This window comes from Wyeomyia smithii, chromosome 3 (assembly GCF_029784165.1).
Source record: "Wyeomyia smithii strain HCP4-BCI-WySm-NY-G18 chromosome 3, ASM2978416v1, whole genome shotgun sequence".
Classification (NCBI taxonomy): Eukaryota; Metazoa; Arthropoda; class Insecta; order Diptera; family Culicidae; genus Wyeomyia; species Wyeomyia smithii.
In genome coordinates this window covers 58,628,410-58,654,311 of record NC_073696.1, presented here as the reverse complement: position 1 = coordinate 58,654,311, position 25,902 = coordinate 58,628,410, and the positions used below count along the sequence as shown (strand labels likewise).

Genomic DNA, 25,902 nt, shown 5'->3' with positions numbered 1-25,902 from the left:
TAATCAGGTTTTCGAGGTTTTGGCATCAATCGATCAGAAATTCTTTTACGGTTAAATTTATGTAACAAAAACAAACTATTGTTTGAGATACACTATTGAAAAATTGGTAATTAATATCGATTGTCTAAATCATACCGCGCAGCCAATCACTACCTCTCTTCCCAAGCACAGTCGACACTAACGGATACAATCGTTTTGACTTTGTTGTTATTGTTGTTGTCACTTTCTGTTTCCGATGTTTATGCTGCTGCTAGCGGAAAAAACCTTGCAAATATGCATCTTTTTGTTGGTGTTAATTTTACGACAGCGGCCGGCGCCCCATCATTCTGATTCCAAAACCGCACCAGTGACATGCGGACGCTAGGTGATAGCAGCTGAAAGGAGGAAATACAAAATAGTACCGGTCATCTCGTGCCGGTTTCACCCGTAATGCTGGTGGCTTCAGTAGTAAATGGCTACTGCAAAACACTTAAATGGCTGGAATTCTGGACGGACTAACCAGGAAACTATAATCGGCAACTGGCACCTTTTGGTGCCTCGAAATTTTGGTACAGAAGCGGCTAATTGAATTTTCTGTTTTACCAAATGCTGCTGCTAGCGGAAAAAACCTTGCAAAAATGCATGTTTGTGTTGGTGTTAATATTACGACAGCGGCCGGCGCAGCTTTCAAGAAACATTTGTCTCTACCATTCCATCATCTATGTAGCCCCTCCCTTTTTCTAATTATCTGACGAAGCCTTGGTATAAAACGTATCGTTCGAACATTTCACCCCATCAGTTTCATTATTAAACCGTACCGGGTACATACGGACACTCGGTGTTAGCAGCTAAAAGGAGGAAAAACAAAATAGTACCGGTCATCTCGTGCCGGTTTGACCCGTGATGCTGGTGGCTACTGCAAAATACTAAAATGGCTGGAATTCTGGACGGAAACCAGTAAACAAGAAATCGGCAACTGGCACCTTTTGGTGCCTAGCAGTTTTATAATAGAAGCGGTTAGTTGAATTTTATGTTTTACAATTGCTGTTGCTAGCGGAAAAAACTTTGCAAAAATGCATGTTTATGTTGATGTTAATTTCACGACAGCGCTAGGTGTTAGCAGCTGAAAGGAGGAAAGACAAAATAGTACCGGTCATCTCGTGCCGGTTTCACCTGTTATGCTGGTGGCTGTTAGTAATAAATGGCTACTGCAAAATACTAAAATGGCTGGAATTCTGGACGAGAAAAATCGGAAACTGGTACCTTTTGGAGCCTCGAAATTTTGTTACAGAAGTTTTGTAAAAGAAGCGTTGCAATTCCCTCTACTATTTGCTTCAATGGAATATTTTTTTTTAAGAATACGGTAGTCAACGTCATGCGGTCGTGTCTTGAATACCACCCTCCTACTTTTTTTACCGCAAACGTTATTCGACAAATGCAATTTTGCTATATAAATTCTTTAAAAACAGAGACAGTGATGGCCCAAACAGAATGAATACGTTGCGTTGCGTTGACGTCAATGTGACAGTAAATGTATGGGCTAACTGTCAAATTGCCGCAAACGCAGCCGCAACGTATCCATTGTGTTAAGGCCTTGAATGACAAATCTTACGATACTGCAAATAAAAATTCAAATAACCGGACGAGTTAAACAGTTTGTTTTGGAAAGTCTTCGGGTTTTACGCCGAGAGTGCTTTCTACGGAGTAGTTTCAAGCCGAAGTTTATTTTGAAGGTTGTATAATAAGGGAAATAATTGAAGCAGGCAAAATTCTGTCAATTTTTAAATGGCCAAAACTACACGAGAAATGAATCAATTCTGACAAAACAGGTTTCATTTCACTGGAAAACTGTCCTAGTTTCCTATTGTTACTTGAGAACTGGACGTGACCAAGGTTCACTGGAAATGTTTCGGATTTCCGGAGTGTGTGCCAAAGTGTACATTTTTGCAACGCGTAGAACTTTTTATGATATTCTGTTTCACTTAGGTTTATATGTTGTCAATAAATAAGAATTTATTTCGGGTTCATTGGTAGCCAAAGATTGGAAATTCGCCAAGGAATCATCGAGGTATGAATTTATTAAGTATGGGTGTTGATTCTGGCGGTTTTTTCCCTGTTGGGTACTAATTTTCTTTGAGCTTGCAGCACTCTAGCAGAATTCAATCGAACATTGTGGGTGTGTAGGTCATAGAGCAATTTATCTGGATTAACATTTAAATAGATCAGATTATTTTCACACGGATTTTCTCTAAAAGGTTATTTATGCAGATTTTCAAATTAACGTGGTTTTTACGCGAATTTTTGAATTAAAGCGGTTTATCAAGCGGATTTTTGAATTAACATGGTTTTTTCACGAGGCATGTATCCCCCGCGTAAGAAAACCTAACTGTATTTGAACCTTTTTCTTATGAATCAATATATCTTAGTAAAAATTATCTGAACTTTCCTTCGAAAATATAAAAAAATGAGTTTAAGATCCTGCTCTGAAAAAAATATAATTTTAAGAACAAAAAAGGATTTTAGAAAATATCGGTGATCTCAGATTTTTTTAAATGAAGTATTTTAGATAGACAATTTAGTTGCCTAAAACGCTCTATGCGTTGCAAAAATGTACACTTTGACACACACTCTTGAAATCCGAAACATTTTCGGTGTAGGTAGGTCATACCAAGTTCCCAAGTAATACTAATATAATACTGTTTTTCAGTGAAATGAAACCAGTTATCAAAATTGATTCATTTTTCGTAAAGTTCTGGCCATTTAAAATCCGAGAGAATTCTATTTATCTCAATTATTTTGTCTACCTCCTGTATACATCAGGATACTTTTTTGGCGCAACAATTTCGTTGATTTGGATTTTTAGTGGAACTAAAAATTGTTTATTGGGTAACAGATACTTTAAACTTAAACAGTTCCAAGTTAAACTAAACAATTACCAATAGACTGCCGCTATGCATGTCCATCATATTATAAGAGTTGGCGAGCCAAAGAAAATGCATTTTATTACAATTTCGTATCATTGCTTTTTATGAGATAGTGCAAAAAGTTTGGATATTTTTTCAAAGTTCTCCAGTACTAAGTTGTCGAATTCATCTGTTCTTAGGAAACTAAAAACTATCAATACCTTTTTAGTTACCTATATTTCTCAGAAACTCAGTGACACCCGGGGCGAACCGTTACACCACCCCCAACAATGCTAAATCGTGTCGAATAACAGCACCCAACAAATACCTAGCGGCAAAAGCAACTCCTGGGGTAGGGTAGGTGAGGTCTCCTTCTTTTGGGTCTCCTCCAGTAACCAGCCGCACTGACTTGTGCTTACCCTTATAATATCGATAATTATCGTTAACGACAAAAATTAACGATAATATCGATGACCAGCATTTATCGATATTATCGATAAGTTTCCCATCACTAGTCTGTTGTGATGTCCGTCCGCTGATGAGCAGTATTTTAGATTATTTTGACGGATAGCCTTTGGTTCAGTACTATAAATCATTGAGAGTTTCTATCTTTTATCATCAGTCAATTTTGTACAGTGATAGTGCACGATAGACAGACATAACGAGCAGAATGCCGTCGCAAAATCAAAATCTGCGCAATCGAAAGGTTAGTATCGACATATTAGTTGCCGATTATTTACTTGCTTCGTATAGATTTCGTTTAGTACAACTTGCTCATGTTATGCAACCGGATAACTCCGAACGTGTTGTGGCACGATTGCGAGACGGTGATGATTATGCTCTCAGAGAGCGAATAATTGTCAAAAATCGTGCGAGTTGTGTGTTTTTTGCAGTAATTTTCCATCAAATCCAATCAAAACCAGCGCAGTTTTCGAAGATAATTCAATAGTCAGCAATTTTGCATCATATCAGGGCAATATTGCAGTCGTATTTTACCGCTTATCCGTTGCAACAAAAACCAGTGAAAGTTGGAGTGGATCTGTTGCTATATGTTTGTTTTGTTCTATCTGAAGAACTGATGGAAAAAAAAAGTTGGCACGATTTGCCTTTTGTTGCACAAGTGGAACAAATATGTGTGTTGATAATCCTTGACGGATGTCGCTTGTTGCTTTTGTACTAACGCGCGGTGGATGCTGGACAGAAATTAAGTGGTAGAGCTTATTATCACGTTCTCGACTGAAAAAACGGCCACTATGAGGTTCGAGTATCAACTGGTAAATTATGTTGATTAGTAAAACAAAATTAAAAACTATCTCTTACTGAATTGAACTAAACATAATGGAACATGCAAATTGTAACTTGTTTGGTGGGTGACCTTGGCATTATAGTTTGGAGTTTCCGATGCTTTTTTAATGAAGTTTATTGAAGGTCACAACATCGGTTTTATTCTAAAAGCCATAGAATGACATACAATTTCAAGCAAACAAGTGCCTCATCTTTACTGATAACGATTTGTTCGAGCTTATCTTTTTTGCTGCTTATTTGGAAATCTGGTAGCAGTGGTGGCGACGACAATGACTGGCAATTTGTTAAAAGATATTAGTCATTTTGTACGAGCGTATTAACGACGACGTTGGCACGGCAATTCAAATGAAATATCTCGCAATAAACGGTCGTCGGTCTTTGAAGCTTAGCAATGATGTCAAAGGCAGGCCACAATCATGTTTCAAACATTTGTTCGGGTTTGCACCAGCGAAAAGAATATTCACTAATTCACTTTACTATCATTTTCGATAGTTAAGCCTTAAATTTTCTCAGCGATAGCAAGGCGTTCCTGCCAGAGAAAAGCAGTAAGTGTATTACGTGAATCACGCAGCTTGTCTTGAAATTCTCTATGCGGAAACGTTTGGGGCATATTTTTAGTTTCGCAAAGTTCTTGTCACTTAGCACAAGCGTAGTGCAGTTTTCCCAATTATTAATGATTTTCAACATTCCGTTTAAGTGAATGTCTAGGTTATTTTGAAAAAGGAAGACAACGAACTTGTTCTGTTATTAGTCTGTTATGCATGTAGATTTTTAACTCTTATAAGCCTGGATTATAGTTGAGCTAATCAATGCATCTTTCTATTCCAGCTGCAGCAGCAAGATTCGTCAGATCGGACACAGGCTCCACCCGGAGCCAGGCGGAAGACCAATCCTAAGATCGTCGCCAACAATCTACGCTTTTCCTTTTTGTGCCTGCTGGTGAGCGCATCGTTGCTCATTTTCCTATTGCTTACCTACACCGACTCATTCCATCCGATCGTGGACAGCATTGCCGGGCAGCTCGGTTACCATGAGAAAACGTACGCCGTAGTAGTGGACGCCGGTTCAACGGGAAGCCGAGTGTTGGCCTTTGAGTTTCATCGCGGTTACTTGGATGGCCGGCTAGTGCTGGATTATGAACTGTTCCGGCATTCTAAGCCCGGTTTATCCGCTTTTGCAGATCGACCCGAGGAAGGGGCGGCTACGATCGAGAAGTTGCTGCAGGAGGCAAAAAATGTTATTCCCGAAAACAAGCTGAAAGACACGCCACTGGTACTGAAAGCAACGGCAGGACTGAGACTGCTAAAGCCTGAACAAGCGGAAGGATTGCTTCAGGCATGTAGAGACTTGTTTAAAAAATCAGGGTTCCTAGTAAATGACGGATCGGTGGAAATTATGGATGGCACAGATGAAGGCATTTTCTCATGGTTCACAATTAATTTCCTGTTGGGAAAATTGAACGGACGCAATACAGTTGCGGCATTGGATTTGGGTGGCGGCAGCACACAAGTCACCTTCGCGCCTAAAGATGTCTCACAGACGCCACTGTACAAAGATTTCATGCACAAAGTTCCTACATTCAATTCGCACGTTGATGTTTTTACCAATAGCTATTTAGGGGCGGGTCTAATGGCTGTTCGACATGCAGTATTCACAAATGGTGCTTCGGAGAATGCGAGAAATCTGTCGAGTGAGTGTGTTAATCCGATCGTCAAAAACAAGCTGTTCCGGTACGGTGCAGAGCAATTTTTCATTAGTGGTAAGGATAATCCAAGCTCAACAACTGGGGAACCCCAGGTGGATTACGATCTGTGTGCGTCGATCGTCAGTAGCAAGGTGCTGCCCACTTTGAAACCCAAACCAGTAACACTAAAGCAGCATGAGATCTCCGCATTCAGCTACTTTTTCGATCGGGCTATCGAGACGGGATTAGTCGGTAGGTTGCATTCTTTAGTTCAAATCGATGACTTTGTTTTAACTGATGTGATGTGATCAGATCCATTCCAGGGAGGTGAAGCAACCGTACACGATTTTATGATGCGTGCTCGAGAAGTCTGCCAGGAGGCCAATGTAGAGCAACCATTTATGTGTATCGATTTGACATTTATCTCTATTCTCCTGGAAGAGGGATATGGGCTCAAGCCAAAAACGCCATTGAAGGTATGATACCAAGCTTAAATATGGAACTGTTTTTTTAAACACCTTTTTTCTTACAGCTATACAAGAAAATCGATGGCCACGAGATATCTTGGGCGCTTGGCTGCGCGTACAACATCCTAACTAGCAACAAAAGCTCGCAACTGTGAATCTTTTGCGGCCACAAGCAAAGTCGAACTCAAACAACGATTATACAATCAGTAAACCAGAAACCACCAACCAAACAAAATCAGCTACAGCTGAGAAAGTATAGGGATTTCGTATTTGATTTGTTTTCGTTTTTTATAAATATACCGACAGAACACCGAAAAGAGGACAAGTCATGATCACTTTTTTGATGATGAAATTTTTTGATAGTCGATGTTTTATAAACGATATTTGTCGCATATTGCTATTTTATCCTCCAGTCACCCCAGAATAGGGGTTTGTTTTAATGAGTGCATATTATTTTTCTACCAACGTTTAACAGCAGTAACAAGAAATATGAATGATAAACCTCAATGTGCCTTAAAGTAAAACCCTTCACTAGAGAATGTCATATTTTGATTGCCACAAGCTAACGTAGAAGAGAAATAATAGTTCAAGCAATTGCGTCGTATTACAAATTGTGAATATATTTTAAACAAGAGTCATCGTTAAAAGCACATTCCCTTAACTCAATTACCCTTAAAACTAGTTCCACTAAGTGTTGTGAACCTTTTTAGGAGCATTGCTTGTAAATTCACATTGCACGTTGATGGAAGGTAGCTCACATGTTATAAAAACGCCCTGTCGTAGTTGAATGTAAAATAAGATTCAAAAGAATGTAGAATAAAAACTTTCTACCCACTGAAGAGTAACTGTGTAAAATACTTTTTATCTTACAAAACTTCGTTCAGACTTCGACTTAAGGAATTCTTTTTATTGCGATTGATAACCACTAATCACTGATTTAAAGCACATATTTTTGGTGCCCTACTGATGCTGTTTTAAATAATCTTCGTACAGTTGTAGTAAATCTGGACTAGTCCGAGGTTTAACGACGCGCAGCGCCCTATCGAAATACTTCTGTCCGATTTCAAGAGTATCAAATGACTCCTCCAATGCCTCCATGACTGCCTCTTGGCAGAGAGCTTCAATTTCCGACCCGGAATACCCGTCAGTGCTACACACCAATGTCGGCAAGCTGACATCCTCGCTCGTTGGAATCTTGGCAAGTTTAATCCGAAATATTTCCTCCCTAGTTTTCGCATCGGGTAATCCAACATAGATAATACGATCCAGTCTACCGGGTCTCATCAGCGCTTTATCAATCAAATCGGGTCGATTTGTGGCGGCAACTATCTTAACGTTCTTGAGGGCACTCACACCATCGATTTCGGTTAAAATCTGTGCCAAAACACGTTCCTTAACAGAACTACCCCCACCATCTGCCGACCGCTCGCCGCCGATGGCATCGATCTCATCGAAAAAGATTATCGACGGGGCGACCTGGCGTGCCTTGCGAAACAGCTCCCTTACGGCACGCTCCGACTCGCCGACCCACATTGAAAACAGCTCCGAACCTTTTATAGAGAGGAAGTTCACCTTACTTTCGGTGGCGATTGCTTTCGCAATCATTGTTTTCGAGCATCCAGGAGGACCGAACATTAGCAGTCCGCGTGGAGGTGAGATACCGAGACGAGCGAATATTTCCGGTCTATGAATGGGCCATTCAATGATTTGACGAAGCTTTAGCTTCAAATCGTCCTGACCCCCAATGTCATCCCAGTGTACTTCGGGACACTCGATAAGTATCTCTCGCATAGCACTAGCCTTGACAAACTGCAGTGCGGAAATCATGTCGCTATAACCGATAGGTGCTTTCGTCTCGTGCATCGCGCGCCCTACCAAGCTAACAAGATCTGCGCCGACAAATCCGTGAGTAACTCGCGCAATGTTTTTCACTTCTTCCTGTGTCATTGTATGCCGGTGTGAAGACAGAATTTTTGATAATATTTGCTCACGTCCTTCCGCACTTGGTACAGGAACTTCGAACTCATACTCCATGCGACCACTCCGTCGCAGTGCAGGGTTCAGGTTGTCCACATTATCAGTGGTAGCAAGTACTATCGATCTAGATCCTTGTTCTCTAGTGTGCAAACTATCTAATAAATTCACGAAAAAATTCGAAATACGCCTGACAATGTCTGAAGCTTCCGATTTCGGACAGAGATTTTGTATTTCTTCTACAATGATTATCGTCGGTTCAGGGTAGTTGCTGAAGCTTTTGTTGAACAACTGAGCTATATTGTTTTCGGATTCACCATAGAACCTACTGAAAATTTCTGTACTCCGTATTCTTATCGTATTACACTGCATGTGGTGAGCGATTGAATCCACCAGCAGAGTTTTTCCAACGCCAGACACACCGTACACAAGTACGCCTCGGTTGACAGGGACCCGAGGGGGTTGATTCGTTTTTCCTAAAGCTAAATTTACAATGTCTATGATTTCCCTGATAACGCTATCAATTCCACCAATATTTTCGGTCGAATAGTCCCGTTGTTTGGTGTTTAATAAATCGCTTCGCTGTTCTGAACCAATAACAAGCTTCGTTTCCCGGTTTATATAAAAGTACTTATTGGTCAACGATAAGTTTTGTAGCCTAGTTTCGATTTCTTCTTGATTACTAGTCTGTTTCAAGTTAACTTTAGCAATTTTAAAAACAAATAACTTATTGCAAAGCTTGAGACTAAGCGTGTTCAGTTCACTAACTACCCTACCGAAATATTGTCTACGAAGCAGTCGCTCAAATGTTTGCTGATTTGTGACAATTTGATCTGACTGTGAGACATCTTGCAAACTTAATATTACCTCATTGGCATCCTTAACTGGTTCTCGAAAGAGTTTGATGCACACATCTGATATATTTACCGAGAAAATCTGTGTTTCACCTAGAAAAAAAGAACAAATAAGAATCATTGTCATTCCTAGATTATGAAAAATAATTCACCTGAATGAACCATGATTACCCTTGAACCATTTTTCTCTTCTATTGGCCAAGCCTTTCTGACAAATGTACTGGAACCGGATTCTCCACCAATAATAGTAATCTCTACCAAATCGCCGAGAACCAAATTAAGCTTGTCCATCACTGTTCGACTGAACAGAATCAACGCGCTCGATTGAGGTTCACCAATGTCTTTCAAGTCATCTACGTTGGTCACGTTGGTGATTTCCACACTTCTACTGTGGAATACGCCTGTGCTTGTTATGAACCCGCTCAGAGCGTCCGTTTTCTGGCAGCCTTCTGACTGATGCTGGGTTAGTTCCGACACGAGAACATGAAATTGGCAACGTTCACACTTCCACCAGCCGGTCTTCTCCTTTTTAGCACTTTTGGGAGGCATTTTGATGAAGAGCTTTTAGGCTGGAACAGTCTGACGATTTTTCAAAAGTAGAATAATACTCTTTTTTAATGAGAGAAGGTAATTCCTGGTTATTCAACGAATGAAAATCAACACGTGAAACGAAACGTTGGCCATATCCTTTGCGCTATGTTTTTGTTTACGTTTCTGCCCGGTACAGCGCCAGAGTTGCCAATCTTTTTTAAAAACTCTGTAAATGAATTAAATCTGCCTTAAACCACATTTACTTTTTTCAGCAAAAAAAGACTGAGAAATCGGCACATATATTGAGAAAGTCCACGTAGATATAAATAGACCTAAGCAGAAATCTGCATAACATCATAAAAAAACTGTATTTTGAATAAATTCTGCAAGGACTTCAGAAGTCTGTGGTTTGCAGATAAATCTGCACATCTGGTACCTCTGGAGGTGTTCAAGATCAGGGCTGTATTTATTTTCGGTGAAATTCGCAATTAAATGGTTCGTTTGATGCCTAGATGTCACTGTATTGGTAAAATATTTTGGTTTGGTGGGAAATAGACTGTTTTACCAGAGTCTATGTTTATTGTGGGACTATAAACGTCAACATTTTGCCTACCAATCATCAATTCATTACGGCGTCAATATTTTATTTCAAATGCTTACAAAACCTATCTTATTCATTGAAAGTGCGTATTGTACTGAAAACAAATATTGAGTTCTTGTTTTTCCCATCTAAAACGATATTTATTCGAGAATGAGTTTACCGACAATTTGAGACTTTTACTCTATTGCACTAGTTTTAGGGCAAACCAACCAGAAAGTGGGTACCAGAAACGCTGGTACCAGGATAAATGAGTGTCAAATGGAAAATGTGTAGAGTTTGACAGCCACAAGAGCCCCTTGATGTTTATATAGAGTCGCTTAAAGAGAAAATTTATCGTTCCGGCAACACAGTTTTTGTACCGTTTGTTGTCAAGAACTATACAGTACTGTTTTTCATCAAGTAAAAGCGAAAACCTATTTTTGATATTCTTCACAAGGTACCTATACAGGTTTGAAGGATTACACCGGTGATGCTTAATTAAATTTTGTGAATCACGTGCAATTATGGTTTCAACGAAAAATGTGTTCGTCATGCTCATATAATGAGAGATGAACAAGCATTGAAACTCAGTAATACAGTCGTCTTTCGATAACTGCAACATGTTTACATTGCAGTTATCGAATGCCGTTCGATAACTGCAACACTTGACACATGCCAAAATTTAGAGGAGGGTCCGTAACTACCATTTTTGTTTTCAATGATGTCGAAATGTATTTTTTTAATGTAATAGTGCAGAAGCAGAAAACTAAAATAGGCAAGCAAATAGCAAGCAATATCTGTCAATGTGTTACCGTTCTTGTTCGTTTGGCTCAGATTTTACATGCTCGTTTGGGGCCGTTCCTAAACCACGTGGTCATATTTTGATCACTTTTTATACCCCCCGTACCTCCCCTTGGTCTTTCGTGGTTAACCCTATCTGCTGCCGTGTTCGCGCTGCGTTCTGTATTTCGACATCAGCGCTAGCGTTACTGCATGTGTCAAATGGCGAACCACAAAATATGTATGAAATTGCATGACAGCGCCCTGGACGGTGTTTCCGCGCGATGACTGTTATTCGATTAAAAATTTGAAATGAACGTTTTTTGTGGCGATGGAGCTAGAATCCAGTGTTACGTCTGTTAGTCTGTGCTTCAAGTTTCTTAAAAAAATAAAAGAAAATTTAACTCTTTTTCTGAATTGAAATTTTGTGCTGATTTAATTTTTGTTAGTCAAGAAATTTTTTTTTCACGGTGTTTTTTTATAAGGCTTCATTATTTCCCTACAACCCATTCTCAGACAGTTTTCTATACAACCAACTGTTTCTAAGGTACAATGTTTTGAATAAAACCTAAGCAAGAACACATACGTTCTTCAAGAAAATAACTCATGTGTCTGAGAAATCTCTCCATCTGTGAAAATGCTCAGTTTTCTAAGCACATTACGTGTACAAAGTTTCATTCGAAACAAAAATGGTCGATAAAATTATGCGTATTTTCAAGTCAGCTGGAAGTATGATTCTGCTCATGAACACAATAAGAATTTGAGCTATGATTCCGCCACTTGAAGGTTTATTGCATTGCAATCTCATACATATTTTGTGGTTCCCCAATTTTACACATGCAGTAACGCTAGCGCTGATGTCGAAATACATGACGCAGCGTGAACACGGCAGCAGATGGTGCTAGCACAGACTAACAGACATAACACTTCGAACAAATTTTCAATAAAATCATCGTTCGGACGATTCCAGTACTTTACGTTAGTAACACTAGCACCACAGACTAACAGACGTAACACTGGAACCTAAGTATCTCTACAAGTGCTTCACATATGACTTGTGCGAATTCTGCCTCCTTGACAAAATGAGGCCTAATGAGCATTCAAAGAGCAAAAGAGCGAAACCAAGCATCGCAATAGTTTGCGGCTCAATCTTGCGAGTTCGCACACAATCACACACATGCATATTTTTACACATGTTTCCGTTTTTTACTTAACAGTTTTTTCTCAGTGACCTTAACATAACTTTAGAGGTTCTTCGTTGTATCATAATGTTCTTGTTTTATTTTTTCAAGAACAATTCCAATTTGAGTTTTAAAGAAATTTGATTTTATATCTTAGGTTGAAAAATATGACGTTCAGAGTGATCATTCATCACTAACCTTGTATAATGTATTTTACATTTTGATATTATGCATTTTTTCATATTCGGAAACCTAAAATAGTAGCCCTAAAGAATAGTAGCAAACCGCGTTATTTTTTTTTTCGTACATCGAAAAATAGGGGAGTCACAGACTAACAGACGTAACACTTGTACCTAGGCTCATCGCCACAAAAAACGGTCATTTCAAATTTCCAATCCAATAACAGTCATCGCACGACAACACCGTCTTGGGCGTTGTCATGCAATCTCCTATATTTTTTGCGGTTCCCAATTTGACAAATGCGCATATGCTAATGCTGATGTCGAAATACAACGGGCAGAGCAAACACGTCTGTGGTGATGTGTTTGAAAGCGGATGGGCCTCCCGTGTGTTAGAGTGCTGTGCCTTGTCTGATTGCATACCCAAAGATCACCGCTCAAGCCCGGTGAACATTACTGTTCGTCCGGAGTCCCGCCAACTATAATTCCCCTACGCAAGTCCCTTGAGTTTTAGGGTGTTCAGTAATAACTGGACAGCAACGAACTGCAATCACTTGATCGGTAGGATCAAGAGTCCTTTGTCATCAATGTCAACATTTTACTACCTTTGTGACAAAATTTTGCATTTGAATTGGATTGATTTTGCCGCCTCCGCAGTACTCATTTTTGCTTTAAGATAGCTAATAAATTGAAGTGAATTCATCAGTTTAACATTCATGTTTTGATGAAAATTAATTCACCAGGTGGTTGCAATAAATTAGAAGAGCAATGAACAATACACATATATTTGCACTATAATTACACATATTCTAAGTACTTTTAGGAAAAACCTGTCACAAATCACCAAAACACATGTTCATGTGGCACTTAATGCAAAAATCTTTGTGCTGCCAGGAGTACCCTAAACACTGTTTCAGCCTACCGCACTGTAAGCCGTGTAGAAGTGGTTAAGCACCGCGAAGAACAGTTTAATGCAATTCGTATTCTCAGGTCTATAAGTAATACATATTGATAGTAGTTTCATTCATTACTGTCGATGCACTTCAGTCAGGGTTTAAGCTAAATACATACGGAAGGCAGGTTTTTGTTTTGCATCTGTTACAATCGGGTTTTCCTCATTACATTATCGTCTTATCTGTAATATGTGCTTACGAGCCAGATCAGTTACGATCGCTACGCCGTGTAAGGAGGATCGTTTCGGCATTGCGCTTTTCTTAATTTTGTTGTGGATTTTCAACCGTTTGCAAAATGGAGATTTTTTCGGTGCGCGCCCTTTTTTGCATAAGTCTTTCGTTCGTATTGGGAGGTAAGCAAATTTAGGTTCATAAGATATTGTCAGACATTTACGTTAAATGTATTTACATGAAGCTACCCAGAAAGGAGTCTCAGTTCAGATGTTTCCTAATGAGCGGACAACTTTGGATGGTAAAAACTTTTTTTAAATTTTTGACCTGTTCTAAAAGTTGACGTTGATATCGATTTACTTTAGATTGTCATCTACGATTTTATAAATTACTGGAAGAACCAGAGGTTAAGCCTGCATTCGGTATGCCAGTTCCTTTGAAGGAGTTCGCCCACATGGGAGCGATAGGATGGTCACAGGTCAATGGTACAATATTGTGGCAGTGCGGTGGGACACTGATTTGGAATAACTTTGTTCTAACAGCGGCACATTGTGCCGTAGACTCGAGGTTTAATTTTGTGTTAAATAGTCTTCCAGCGTTAAGGTAACGAATTAACATAAGTGTATTTTCCGACAGCAATCAGGCACCGGATGTGGTTAGATTCGGCGACATCAATCTCTTTAGCGCCGATGATGATATGTACGCCCAGCAGTTGAAAATTGCGGAAATCATTAGACATCCAGAGCACAAGTATGCCAGCTACTATCACGACATCGCGTTGCTGAGGCTGGAGAAAAATGTTAGGTACTTTGTGTAGTGGGTTTGTTTTGGTGTTAGTTATGTAATGTTTGTCTTTGTTTTTTTAATTTTCGTAGACTGCATGATACGGTAGCTCCTGCCTGCTTATGGTTGGATGATGAAATTAGATTTCGGAAGCTTGAAGCAACTGGTTGGGGGAAAACTGGATTTGGTATGTAAAACAACAAATAGATTTGTATCCGATGTATCCACTGGATAACTGGTGTGCTTTTCGCACAATGTTTGTGCGAAATCAGAACAATATTTGTGCGAATTGACAGAAAGCAATAATTGCTATGGTTCGAACTTTTGCGTGTGTGAGGGGGAATGATTCAATGTACATTTTTAGCGGAAGAACAGACACCCATTTTGCTGAAGGTGGTGTTGGAGCCTATGCCGAATGACCGATGTGATGAGGTTTACAATCAAGAAAACACCCGAAAGCTGCGTCATGGACTTCAAGACCAGCACCTCTGTGCGGTCGACGACAGGATGGATACCTGTGAGGGTGATTCCGGTGGCCCGTTGCAGGTAAAACTGATGCACAATTCCAAAATAACTCCGTTCATCGTTGCGATTACTTCGTTTGGCTCGGCCTGTGGAACTTCTTCGCCCGGAGTCTACACTAAGGTAGCGCCCTATCACGATTGGATCGTATCGACCATGCGAAAGAAAGGTGCCAAAGTTGATGGTAAATCTACAACGAGGTTAGTTTAGTTTAAACAACTAAATGTTCGGCATATTCCATTACAGAGAATACTTACAATTCAACGATTTGTGCTCTTCGCTATGTCCATTTACGGGAATACGATGATGCTGTAATCACATTGAAAGAGGTCGATTTCACATCATATAATTCTGACTTGATGAGAATTACAGTTATAAATCATGAGAACCATTTTGTGGAAATTTATTGGGAAAATGACACTCGCGATGACTGCCACGGTGTAATTATAGACGAAGATACTGTTCTCACCATCGCAGAATGTGCCGACTCCAAAGGGTAAAATGACATGCAAAATTTTTGTTTCCGATCGGCATCGCAAAACATTTTCATTTTCAGAGTACCCCCAACGTATGTTACGTATCTCGGCGAAAAAGCCGCGCCTATTGGTAAGATTCACGTCCATCCTGGATTTAGTAGAAACCAACCGTATAACAATATAGCTATCCTTAAAATGGTTGAGTTTTTGGACTTACCGATTCCGTTTCAACCGTCCTGCATTTGGCATGATCACGACATTCCGGAAACTGCTTTGAGAGCCATTGGTTACGGAAGAACCGATATCAATGAATTTTTTTACGATGGCGACAAAGCTGTACTTGGTAGAGAATATGAAAATGGAAATGGTTCTTCATATTATTGATTACACATCATTTCTTGCAGATGCGACTCCGACGCTTCTAACAATGTCTTCCACAATTTTCAACGAAAGCAGCTGTGTTCTTCCGGGAAAATATTCTAAAATGCAGCTATCCAGAGAACACCTTTGCATAGGGAATGACATATTTTTAGTACCGGACTCTTGCCTTCTCTTGTTAGGTTCTCCTGTCAACGAATACAAGTATGTTGAAGATCGGAAATATCACGTTACGTTTGCTCTTAGCCAGTTTGGTAGAGATTGTGGGTTTGGTGAGTACATTCTAGCGACCCGTTTGTCTAGCCATATAGAGTGGATGAAGTCAGTGCTGTTATCGGCCTATGAGGATACGGTGAGTGCGCTGACTTTTTTCGATCCTGATTTGCACGAAGACAGTCGATGTGAAACTGGAACTGGAACAGAGGGTCAATGTGTGCCGATCGCGAATTGCTCAGTACCGTGGAGACAGCTAAAGTTTTGTTCGTCTAGCAAAATTGTATGTTGCCCGCTAGCGTTATCTTATAATCCACAGCGCAATAGCATGCATCCAGAGTTACTCGCTTGTCCGCAAATGGTGAGGAAAATGAAGCGCAGTATTCCTCCAGCTTCAATGGTTAGTTAATTTAGTTAATATGGAGAATAGTGCTGATTAAAACTATTTTCCAGGTAATAATAGGATGGTCTACTAAGAGCGGTATCAAGTTCCGGTGTCTGGGATCAATCATCACAAAACTAACAGTGGTTACTTCAGCCAGTTGCTTGGGACGCACCGTACCCCAAATTGTAGAACTGCTGGGTGAGGGTGAGTCTCAAAATGCAAGACTCGTTATAGATGGCATCTTGAAACATCCAGATTACAACAGCACACATCATACCAACGACATAGCGCTGGTGAAGCTGCGGATTCCGCTTACCTGGGGTGAACACGTTCACCCAACGTGCCTTTGGACAAACCTCACCCACGTGCCGTTGGTAATGAACATGGTCTTTCCAGGTAAGCGCGCACAATTTAACATTCCAACCATGAACCTAAACCTTCTAACTCTTTATTCCAAGATCGAGAACATCCGGTGGCATTCGAGCATGTGACTGCCATGTATAATAGCGACTGTCAACGCACGCATCCTCTGGCGGTGCAAAGCTCGCAGATTTGTGCACGATCGTACAATCGGCCCTTTACATGCATGACAGGTATTGATCAGCTTCGGTGGGATTCCCCTACCGGGGAGTCATACCTGATCGGACTCGCGGTGAACGAACCCGAGTGCAGTGAATGGCGGTACATGATTTTCACGAGAGTCTCCTCCTTCTTAGATTGGATCAACGCCAACGTATTTTGATGAGCAAAAAACACAAGCAAAATTTGAATTTCAGAAGGAATTGTTGAATTGGATTTTGGAAAATCAAGAAAAAATATTTTAGAATTTTGAAACTTCATAACTTAAATTCAAATTCAATTCATAATTAAAAAAAGAGTTGCCAAATAATAGCTAAGCTATAGATCACTGATAATTATTAACTATAATTTATTAAAATTTATATGACCACTAGTTCTGAGAGTGTTTGTTGTGAAGGAAGAGAACCTTTGGAAACATTCCAATCTTAGTTGTCACCCGTTAGTAGGTATATTAAATTTCTAAAATCGAAAGCGAAATTGTTTTTTTTTATGCCAAATCCCTGACAAATGTATAAAACGTTGAGAACGCTTGGTGTTTTATCAGAATTTTTTTTATTAAGACTCAGAATCTTTTTTTGAAAAAAAAAAAATACTACAAGGTATACAGCCCTAGGGGTTGTATGAAATGGTGACGTAGGTCAAATATAAATATTGATTTTAACTCTTGTTTAACATATTTCACTACGCCTGTTATACACACATCCCTGTCACGAACGTCATTCCCATACATTTTGCTTGGAGCCGTTTTTATCTGGCTCTCTGGCTCGATTATACGTCAAAAGGCGATCAGTGCTTGCGAAACAGCCGAATAAGCTCCGTCCATGCGAGATCAACTTTTGCTGCAACTGCAAGTGGTGTGTAGAAATGCAAACAACGAAGAACGATTGTTTGGTTTTAAACGTTTCATGGATTTTGTGCAGGACATGAGTGATTACGTTCAAACATGTTTCAACACGTTCTGGAGAGCCCTACATTCAATATAGTAGAAGCACGCATAAAATCCGTATATTAACACATGCGGCACAATGGACGGAGCTTATGACCATACTTTTAACACTAGCGCCATCATCATCGGTGCCGGCTTCAGGAAACAGTTGTCATGACATCGGTCTGGTTATACACCGTGTACCTCATACAGGTATAAGGCTCCACTTGCTATCGTGTTATGAACAAGAATGAAATTTAATTTTTTATACGCAGTCTTTTGTATCGAGTTGAGCGTAGATTTTTGCATTGAAGGTGTGACCACGCAGTTTCGAGAAAGAGAAACGAAACAAAACAACTTCGATACTACTAAGCGATTTTCATAAGCACCAAAAAAAATTTTTTGCTTTCCCGATACTCTGGTTTTTGGATTAACTAATTTGCGTTATTAATATTGGACCGATGACGTTGTTCGAGTGGGCACAAAGGAATATATGAACCGGAAAATCACTCAATTTAGCAAAATTCAAAATTCAAATGAGGGTTATATCTTGCTGCGATAAACTGTTCATAGGCAACATTACCGTTTATCTTCGGTGCCCTGGTCGTTATTGTAAAATTGATCATTGAGAATTTCATGAACAGTTCACACTAGTAGTAGTTGTAAAAATTCTCATAACTCTTATCTTCAAGCATTCATAGTTCTGAAAAAAAAAACCGATTCCATAATTTGTTTTGGTTTTGGGTTCGGACAACCGGAACTTATGGAAGTGTGAGGGGTGTTCCCTACGATTCCATGCCGCGTGCGCAGGTGTTCAACGAAACAAGGAAGACCAGATTAGGTCCTACATGATGCCAGCCTGCAATGATTGCCAGGAGCGAATCGCGATGGAATTAAATTTTCGTCACCTGGTACACCAGCAGGCTCTTCTTGCTGACTTAGTGAAAAAGCATAGCGACGCAATACACAAATCGACGTCGACATTGCAGAAAATTGGAATCGTTCAAGAGGCACTCGAACGACAAGAAACTCTATTCGATGAACTAAAACAGGAGCTTTCGTCTGTTAAAAAAGTGAACTCTCCTACAAAAGTAGTGAGACAAATCAATAACCACGTGACGATACTTTTCGACGATGCTATAACTTCCGCTAAAGTTAACATGACTGAGTCGCTTGGGATACTTAGCAACTCGATTACAAATAAGCTGACCAGTCATATTGATGAAATAACTAATAAAGTCGACGAACAGCTTGAAGCTGTTAATGAAAATTTGATCGATGTGACCACTTCTAAGACTCAATGTAGTGTTCCTGAAATCTTGGAAGAATTTCGAATAATTAGCAGCAGAATTTCTGAGTACACGCCAAGAATGATGCCCATCGAAAACAGCATTGGCTATCCAAGTGTGGCAGAGGAAATAACTATGGCCGGCCAGCCTTCAAATGATCTTCCAAACAGTGGATGGCGTTTCCTTGGCTCGAGAAAAGTTTGGAAACAGGACTGGACAGCGTACGATACAAAATTACACCGTATTATGCAGCAGCAAAAACAAGCTGACAAAGCAAGAAAACGGAGGGCCAGAAGACGAAATCATTATAGGCGAAATAATTACAACAGAAACAACAACCCTAGGCATAACCATATCATTCACAACAACAACAACGATAATAACAACAACTCTGTCAATAACAATAGAAATAACTACAACAGCAATTACTACAATAATTATAACAATTCCAACAACAACCGCAACAATAAGAACTACTTCAACAATAACAACAACAATCAGAACCAGAATCGCAACCTCAACTTTAACAGAAATCTCGATAATAACCATCAAAGTACCAATCGAAACAACTACAACTTCAACACCAATAGTAACCGTAGATATACCAACCACAACCGTCACGTCAACAACAGTTTTTGGAATAATAACAATAGCCCCAACTATAACATGGCCAACAGGCAACAGAATAACGTCACCAACTCCTACAATAATCAACAACACACCAACTCTAATCGTTTCCATGCAAATCAACTGTTACCACCTGACAGAGTGCTTCTTGCAGCAGCGAAAGACCGATTCTCCAGACCTCAATCTAACTTCATTCCTACGATTCAATTTCAAAGAGGCGAAACTCTTAACCCATACCCGGCGAACGACGAGTTTTCACTTTCTCAACCCCAGATGATCAGCGATCCTGCACACCTTCCTACTTCACAATGCATTGCGTGCTCATCTAGGCACTCGTGTCTTCAACGCAATTGACTCACTCATCAGAGGACCGTTGCTGGTGATAATTTTGTTCAACCTAGAGATGTAGGAAATGACGCGACCTGCTCTGCTCTGGTAAACACTTCTATTAATAATGACTCTCATTCTTTAGCTTCTACACTCGAACACCCCACCACTACCGAGATCTCTGTATATTGCCAAAATTTTAACCGCATGCGAGGCGCTCACAAAATTAACGAAATTCAAAAAAATGTACTATCCTGTTCATTTTCTGTTATTTTAGCAACCGAAACCAGCTGGGATGAGGGTGTTCGCAGCGAAGAAGTCTTCGGTTGCCGATATAATGTCTATAGAAATGATCGTAACTATCAATTATCTGTAATGAAATCCGGTGGTGGTGTGTTGATTGCGGTGTCAGTAGACTTTAATTCAGCGCTTATTGACACCATTCAGTTTAAAGAGTTCGAACATGTTTGGGTGAAAGCAGAACTAGCAGGAGAGACACACGTATTTGTCTCTGTCTATTTCCCTCCAAATAATGCGCGGAATGAAATCTTTGAAAAGTTTCTTCATGTTGTTGAAAATATTGCATCTAAGCTGTTACCTGTAGTAAAACTCCACATATACGGTGATTTCAACCAACGCAACATTGATTTTATTCCGGACATCGATAACCATAGCATTTTACTTCCTATTATTGGCGAAAATGAAACGCTGCAACTTCTTTTTGATAAAACCTCTAGTCTTGGTCTTAGTCAAATAAATCATGTGAAAAATGGACAAAATTGTTATCTAGATCTGTTAATGTCCAACATTAGTGAAGACTTTTGTGTGACGAATTCATTACAACCATTATGGAAGAACGAAGTTTATCATACAGCAATAGAGTTTTCTTTATTTGTGCATGTGAATAAAAGACCTGACGAATATGAATTCGAAGATGTTTTTGACTTTCAGTCAGCAAACTATGATGAATTAAAACATAAACTAAATAGTATCAACTGGCAAGATGTATTGTTTGAAGACGGAAACGTCGATTCGGCTATAGAAAATTTTTATAACATATTAACTGATTTATTTATTAGCGAAATACCATTGAAAAGAATAAGACGTCATGGCAATTCCAAATACCCAGTCTGGTACAATAGACAAATTAAAAACTTAAAAAACAAAAAACAAAAAGCACATAAAAAATACAAAACTCATAAAAATCGTGATGCTTTAACAACTTATCTTAACATTTGCGGCGAATTAAACGATGCCATTAGTAACGCGTTTGAAGAGTTCACATTAAAGACTGAGCTTGAAATCAAATCCTGTACAAAAATTTTTTTCAAATATGTTAAATCAAAGTTAAAATCTGAAAATTTTCCTTCAAAAATGCAACTGCATGACAAAGTTGAAGAGAACCCGGCATACATCTCTGATCTATTTGCTGATTTTTTTCAACAAAATTATACAACTTTCTCCGAATCTGATCGTGACTATACATTCTTCACCAACTTTCCTGAGTTTCCCAACTATTTCAATATTGAACATGTCAGCGCACGCGAAATTGAAGATATTTTAAAAGCTCTGGATGCGTCTAAAGGTCCGGGACCAGACGGAATTCCGCCAGCATTCATGAAACATTTAGCTAAAGAGCTAACTTCCCCACTGTTCTTGATTTTCAATATGTCGCTGGAATCCGGTTGCTTCCCGAAATTCTGGAAAAACTCATATCTAGTGCCTGTGTTCAAATCTGGTAAAAAAACCGACAATAGCAACTATCGAGGCATAGCCATTCTTTCCTGTATACCTGAGCTTTTTGAAGCAATAATAAACAAAAAGTTATTCCACCAAATAAAAAATAGAATTACCCCAACGCAACACGATTTTTTCAAAGGGCGCTCAACAACAACTAACTTACTCGAGTTTATTAACTTTTCTTTGAACGCAATGGATAAAGGTAATTATGTTGAAACCTTATATACTGACTTCAGTAAAGCTTTCGATCGCATTGTTATACCCCTGCTACTCTTCAAGTTACGAAAAATTGGAATTCATCCACAATTACTCAACTGGATTGAATCGTATTTGACAGATCGTCAACAAACAGTCAAATTTAAAGGTAGAATATCGAAACCTATTCAGGAAACCTCAGGAGTTCCTCAAGGCTCTCAATGGGGCCCTCTACTATTTATATTATTTGTAAACGACATTTCCTTTATTCTAAAACATGTAAAAATTCTTATTTATGCCGACGATATTAAACTTTTCATTGAAATTAAAAACGCTGATGATGTAAATATTTTTCGTAACGAGATAAAATATTTTTACATTTGGTGTAAAAAAGCCTTCTTCAGCTAAACGTTAAAAAATGTAGTTCGATGGCTTTTGGCAGAAAAAGAAACATGCCAAGCAATATGATTTCCTTAGGAGATCAGGTAGTAGAGAAAAGTGAACGAGTTAGGAACCTAGGAGTCATACTCGACTCAAAATTAACATTCACTGATCACTACAATACAATTATTAATAAGGCTAGTAACATGCTCAGTTTTATAAAACGTTTCTGCTATAATTTCCAAGATCCATACACAATAAAAACACTTTATAATTCCTATGTCAGGTCACTTTTAGAATACTGTAGCATTGTATGGTCTCCGTTTTCTGCAACACATGTAAACAGAATAGAATCAGTGCAAAAACAAGTCCTGTTATATGCACTTCGTAATCTACGATGGACGTCGTTTCCCCTACCATCATATGACGAACGCTGCAGACTTATTGACATCCAATCATTAAAAGCCCGTCGTGAATTCGCAATGATGTCATTTGTTAACGATATCGTATCTCAACGTGTCGATTCACCCGAAATATTATCAAAACTCAATCTTTATGTACCTTCTAGAAATTTACGAACTCGGACTTTGTTTTCTTTAAATCATCAACGAAACAATTATGCTAAATACGGGCCAATTAATCAAATGATGTTAGTGTATAACCAACACTGTGAAGCAATTGACTTTTCTATGTCGAGAACTAAATTAAAACAATATTTCAACTCAACGCGCAATTTAAATCGATAGAAAACATTCATTGTAATAATCCGTCAAGTGAAGAAATTATTATTCAATTATGTATAAACTCTTTTTTTTTGCTTCCACTAGTATAAATAGCATATAGCATGTAAGTTAGTTTTTAAACATATGTAGTCTACTTTTGTTTGACGAAATAAATAAATAAATAAATAAATAATTTCCAACTAGAAATGTGTGCTACAGAACGCTGATGATCGCACCACCGCACATAGGAGTGAATCAAGGAAAAACCTGATCAAAAGTCAAAAAAGCAAAAGTTTATTCACCATGTTCTGCAAAGTATCATTTTGAAGTTTGACGCCCACTGAATCTTTTGACAGCTCATGAGCATCCGGAAATATCGTTCACCTTTGTTGCAGCTGGTTAAAATTGATAAAAATTTAGCTTTCAGGTCTTCCATTCGATGCTCCCATACCGTTCATTGTTTTTTTTTTCCGAAAAATCAAGTGCAACGTTGCAAAGTTGAATAATATGCAGCTCTCGTTTCCTTATGTCGCGTAACTATAACAGTTATACTCCTCTCGCTACCGAGTGACGAACAAGAATGAAGCTGACTTGTCTACATGCAGTCTTTTGTATTGAGTTGAGCGTAGCTTTTTGCATTGAAGGCGTGGCCACGCAGTCTCAAGAAAGAGGAACGAAACAAAACACTTTGTTGAGTCAGAATATGTATTCCATGTTATTGTTCCGTCCGTTGAATTTATTTCGTCCATGTTATTGTTACGCGTGCTCGGGAAGCAAGGCAATAGCGAGGAAAATGTATGGGAAAGCTTGGCCTTGGAACTTTTCCCCCTTTTTCACCATTAAGCAGTAAAGCAACAATGTTGAACATTATATCAAACAGTTGTCACACATTTTGTCTATCTACCGACATATAAATGACTAAGATGCATTAAGTCGTACGCTTGCTATAATCGTTTGAAATCTGACGCAACATTTGCCAGTTTCATTTTCAATTTTACAAAATGTAATGTAGTATAGAAAACAAAGACGTAGTCCTACGTCAAAAAAAAAAGAGTTCTAATGCAATTGCTAGAATATTCATAACAATATTATTGTAACATATCCCGCAGAATTGGAAAATTATTCGAGATATATTCAGATTTTCTAAATTAAAAATAACTTAAAAGGATGTATTTCAAAAGTCTATCACCATTAACTTTGTGATTGGAAAAGGCTGCTAAACTATAAAGCTAAATTAGTTCCCTTTAACTCGTTTCCAGAGAGTTTTTCTAGCAATTCTTAGGATTCTGAGCAACGATATTTTGAATGAAGTGTATGTTACGCCCTTTTAAAATATTACTTTAGACACTAAACAAATATTACTTTGACACAATTATAAACGCTCAATTTTCAATAGTAATGAGCAGTTCCATAAAAAATATCCCAGTTTTATTATTTTTTTAATTGTCTTTTTTGATTTAGCTGAAACTTTGCATAGACGTTTCTAAGGGCGAAATATGTTATTTTGTGCTATTGGTTTGATTTTTTTAAAACACGACTTATTTTTGAGAAGCTATTTAAAAGTGCTATTTTGAGAAGGTACTGATGATAACAAATATTTTTAGAGCCAAAACAGATTGTTTGATTGGTGTGACGTTTGTGGCATAGTTCAGGATAGTAATTTTGTCTTCCGGAAAACAAAATATTTTCTACAAATTTTTTGTTTGAAAAAAAAAGTTAAAAGAAAAATTGAAAATCTATTCTCTAAAAAAACTCCATTAAAAAAATCTTTTTTCTTAGAGAAAACTGCTAAATACCACAGGATATGTTATTTAGAAGGACGCAATTATTATCTACAACTTTGACATCATGTCAATCAAACAAACCGTTTTGACTGTAAAAATATTTTTAATCTCCAATAGAGATCTTCTCCTTCTAAAAAAATATACCCTCCGAATTTTTTTTTCTAGTTATATCTTTTTGCCTGATTCCTCCTGGATCGGAAAGTCCGTTTTCGAAGAAAAAAAAATAAATTTTTAAAATATTAACTTTTTTAGATAATGAATTTCTAATTTTTCTTGAAACTTTTTCAAATTTTTTTATTGAGGCTATATTTTTTCGGAAAGACAAAATTAGTATCTGTAACATTGCCGAAAACGTCACACCTATCAAACATTTTTGCTCTAAAAATATTTGTAATCATCAATACCTTCCCAACATAGCAAGTTTCTCAAAAATCAATCGTGTTTCAAAAAATTAAACCAATAGCACATAATGGTATCTTTTGCCCATAGAAACGTCTATGCAAAATTTCTGCCAACTCAAAAATGGTCGATTAAATTGGTTGCACTTTTTTATGGAATTGGTGGAGCTTCAAAGTAATACACTATCATTAAAAACAACAATGCGTCTGCTTTTGAGCAATCTCGATGGAGGCGTTCAAATTGAAAATTGCCATTCGTCCTCTTTTTTCTCAGATATGTTGGAAATAAAGGGTGTTATATTATTATCACTTTTTATTGTAACTCTGTTGCTTATATAATTAGAATAATTATTAACGCTATTTCAAACAGAGATGAAGTTTTATTTCGTTCAAATGTCAAGTCGATCGAAGAAAGGCGATTCGGATGAAAGCGATTGCGATAGCGAATTTGACGAAACACCTATGGACTCAACTTCGGAGGTTGATCCACTTTTCGTGTCTAAAGACAATACGGTCTAGAGTATTTTTCTATTTGCTTGCTATTTCCCTTACCTTACATCGAGAGTTTAGTCAGACAGGACCGATAGGATGCACAAAGCCATTTGTAAGTGTAAAATGTTTAATTGTTATAAAAAGA

General features: G+C 38.4%; 3 protein-coding genes across 4 annotated transcripts; 2 read left to right on the top strand and 1 right to left on the bottom strand.

Annotated features, from left to right (window-relative positions):
- The first annotated feature begins 3,387 nt into the window (after positions 1 to 3,387).
- Positions 3,388 to 7,183, top strand: LOC129730665 (ectonucleoside triphosphate diphosphohydrolase 5). Of its 2 annotated transcripts, none has more exons than XM_055690180.1 (4): positions 3,388 to 3,588; positions 5,016 to 6,123; positions 6,184 to 6,347; positions 6,404 to 7,183. In XM_055690180.1, the coding sequence occupies exons 1-4, from the start codon at positions 3,553 to 3,555 to the stop codon at positions 6,491 to 6,493; spliced, it is 1,398 nt and encodes a 465-aa protein (XP_055546155.1). In that variant the 5' UTR covers positions 3,388 to 3,552; the 3' UTR covers positions 6,494 to 7,183. The 2 variants fall into 2 exon arrangements, with proteins under 2 accessions (XP_055546155.1, XP_055546156.1); XM_055690181.1 differs by lacking the exon at positions 3,388 to 3,588 and adding an exon at positions 3,718 to 4,156.
- Positions 6,938 to 9,919, bottom strand: LOC129730664 (ribosome biogenesis protein SPATA5). Its single transcript, XM_055690179.1, has 2 exons — positions 9,319 to 9,919; positions 6,938 to 9,259 (listed from the first exon to the last, which is right to left on the bottom strand). The coding sequence occupies exons 1-2, from the start codon at positions 9,713 to 9,715 to the stop codon at positions 7,299 to 7,301; spliced, it is 2,358 nt and encodes a 785-aa protein (XP_055546154.1). The 5' UTR covers positions 9,716 to 9,919; the 3' UTR covers positions 6,938 to 7,298.
- A 3,646-nt stretch (positions 9,920 to 13,565) lies between these two features.
- Positions 13,566 to 17,348, top strand: LOC129728079 (uncharacterized). Its single transcript, XM_055686459.1, has 11 exons — positions 13,566 to 13,723; positions 13,786 to 13,842; positions 13,907 to 14,108; positions 14,178 to 14,345; positions 14,417 to 14,511; positions 14,689 to 15,030; positions 15,093 to 15,342; positions 15,403 to 15,665; positions 15,727 to 16,313; positions 16,367 to 16,694; positions 16,757 to 17,348. Exons 1-11 carry the CDS (start codon positions 13,666 to 13,668, stop codon positions 17,038 to 17,040), a joined length of 2,634 nt encoding a protein of 877 aa, XP_055542434.1. The 5' UTR covers positions 13,566 to 13,665; the 3' UTR covers positions 17,041 to 17,348.
- Positions 17,349 to 25,902: the final 8,554 nt, after the last annotated feature.

What these genes read in the sequence shown, in the direction of transcription:
- LOC129730665 (XM_055690180.1), top strand. Translation starts at nt 3,553, where the DNA reads ATGCCGTCGCAAAATCAAAATCTGCGCAATCGAAAG. An exon ending in AAAATCTGCGCAATCGAAAG is followed by an intron (nt 3,589 to 5,015) that starts GTTAGTATCGAC and finishes TTTCTATTCCAG; the next exon opens with CTGCAGCAGCAAGATTCGTC. An exon ending in AGCCAAAAACGCCATTGAAG is followed by an intron (nt 6,348 to 6,403) that starts GTATGATACCAA and finishes TTTTTCTTACAG; the next exon opens with CTATACAAGAAAATCGATGG.
- LOC129730664 (XM_055690179.1), bottom strand. Translation starts at nt 9,715, where the DNA reads ATGCCTCCCAAAAGTGCTAAAAAGGAGAAGACCGGCTGGTGGAAGTGT. An exon ending in GGTAATCATGGTTCATTCAG is followed by an intron (nt 9,260 to 9,318) that starts GTGAATTATTTT and finishes CTTTTTTTCTAG; the next exon opens with GTGAAACACAGATTTTCTCG.
- LOC129728079 (XM_055686459.1), top strand. Translation starts at nt 13,666, where the DNA reads ATGGAGATTTTTTCGGTGCGCGCCCTTTTTTGCATAAGTCTTTCGTTC. An exon ending in TGAGCGGACAACTTTGGATG is followed by an intron (nt 13,843 to 13,906) that starts GTAAAAACTTTT and finishes GATTTACTTTAG; the next exon opens with ATTGTCATCTACGATTTTAT. An exon ending in GAAAGGTGCCAAAGTTGATG is followed by an intron (nt 15,031 to 15,092) that starts GTAAATCTACAA and finishes ATTCCATTACAG; the next exon opens with AGAATACTTACAATTCAACG.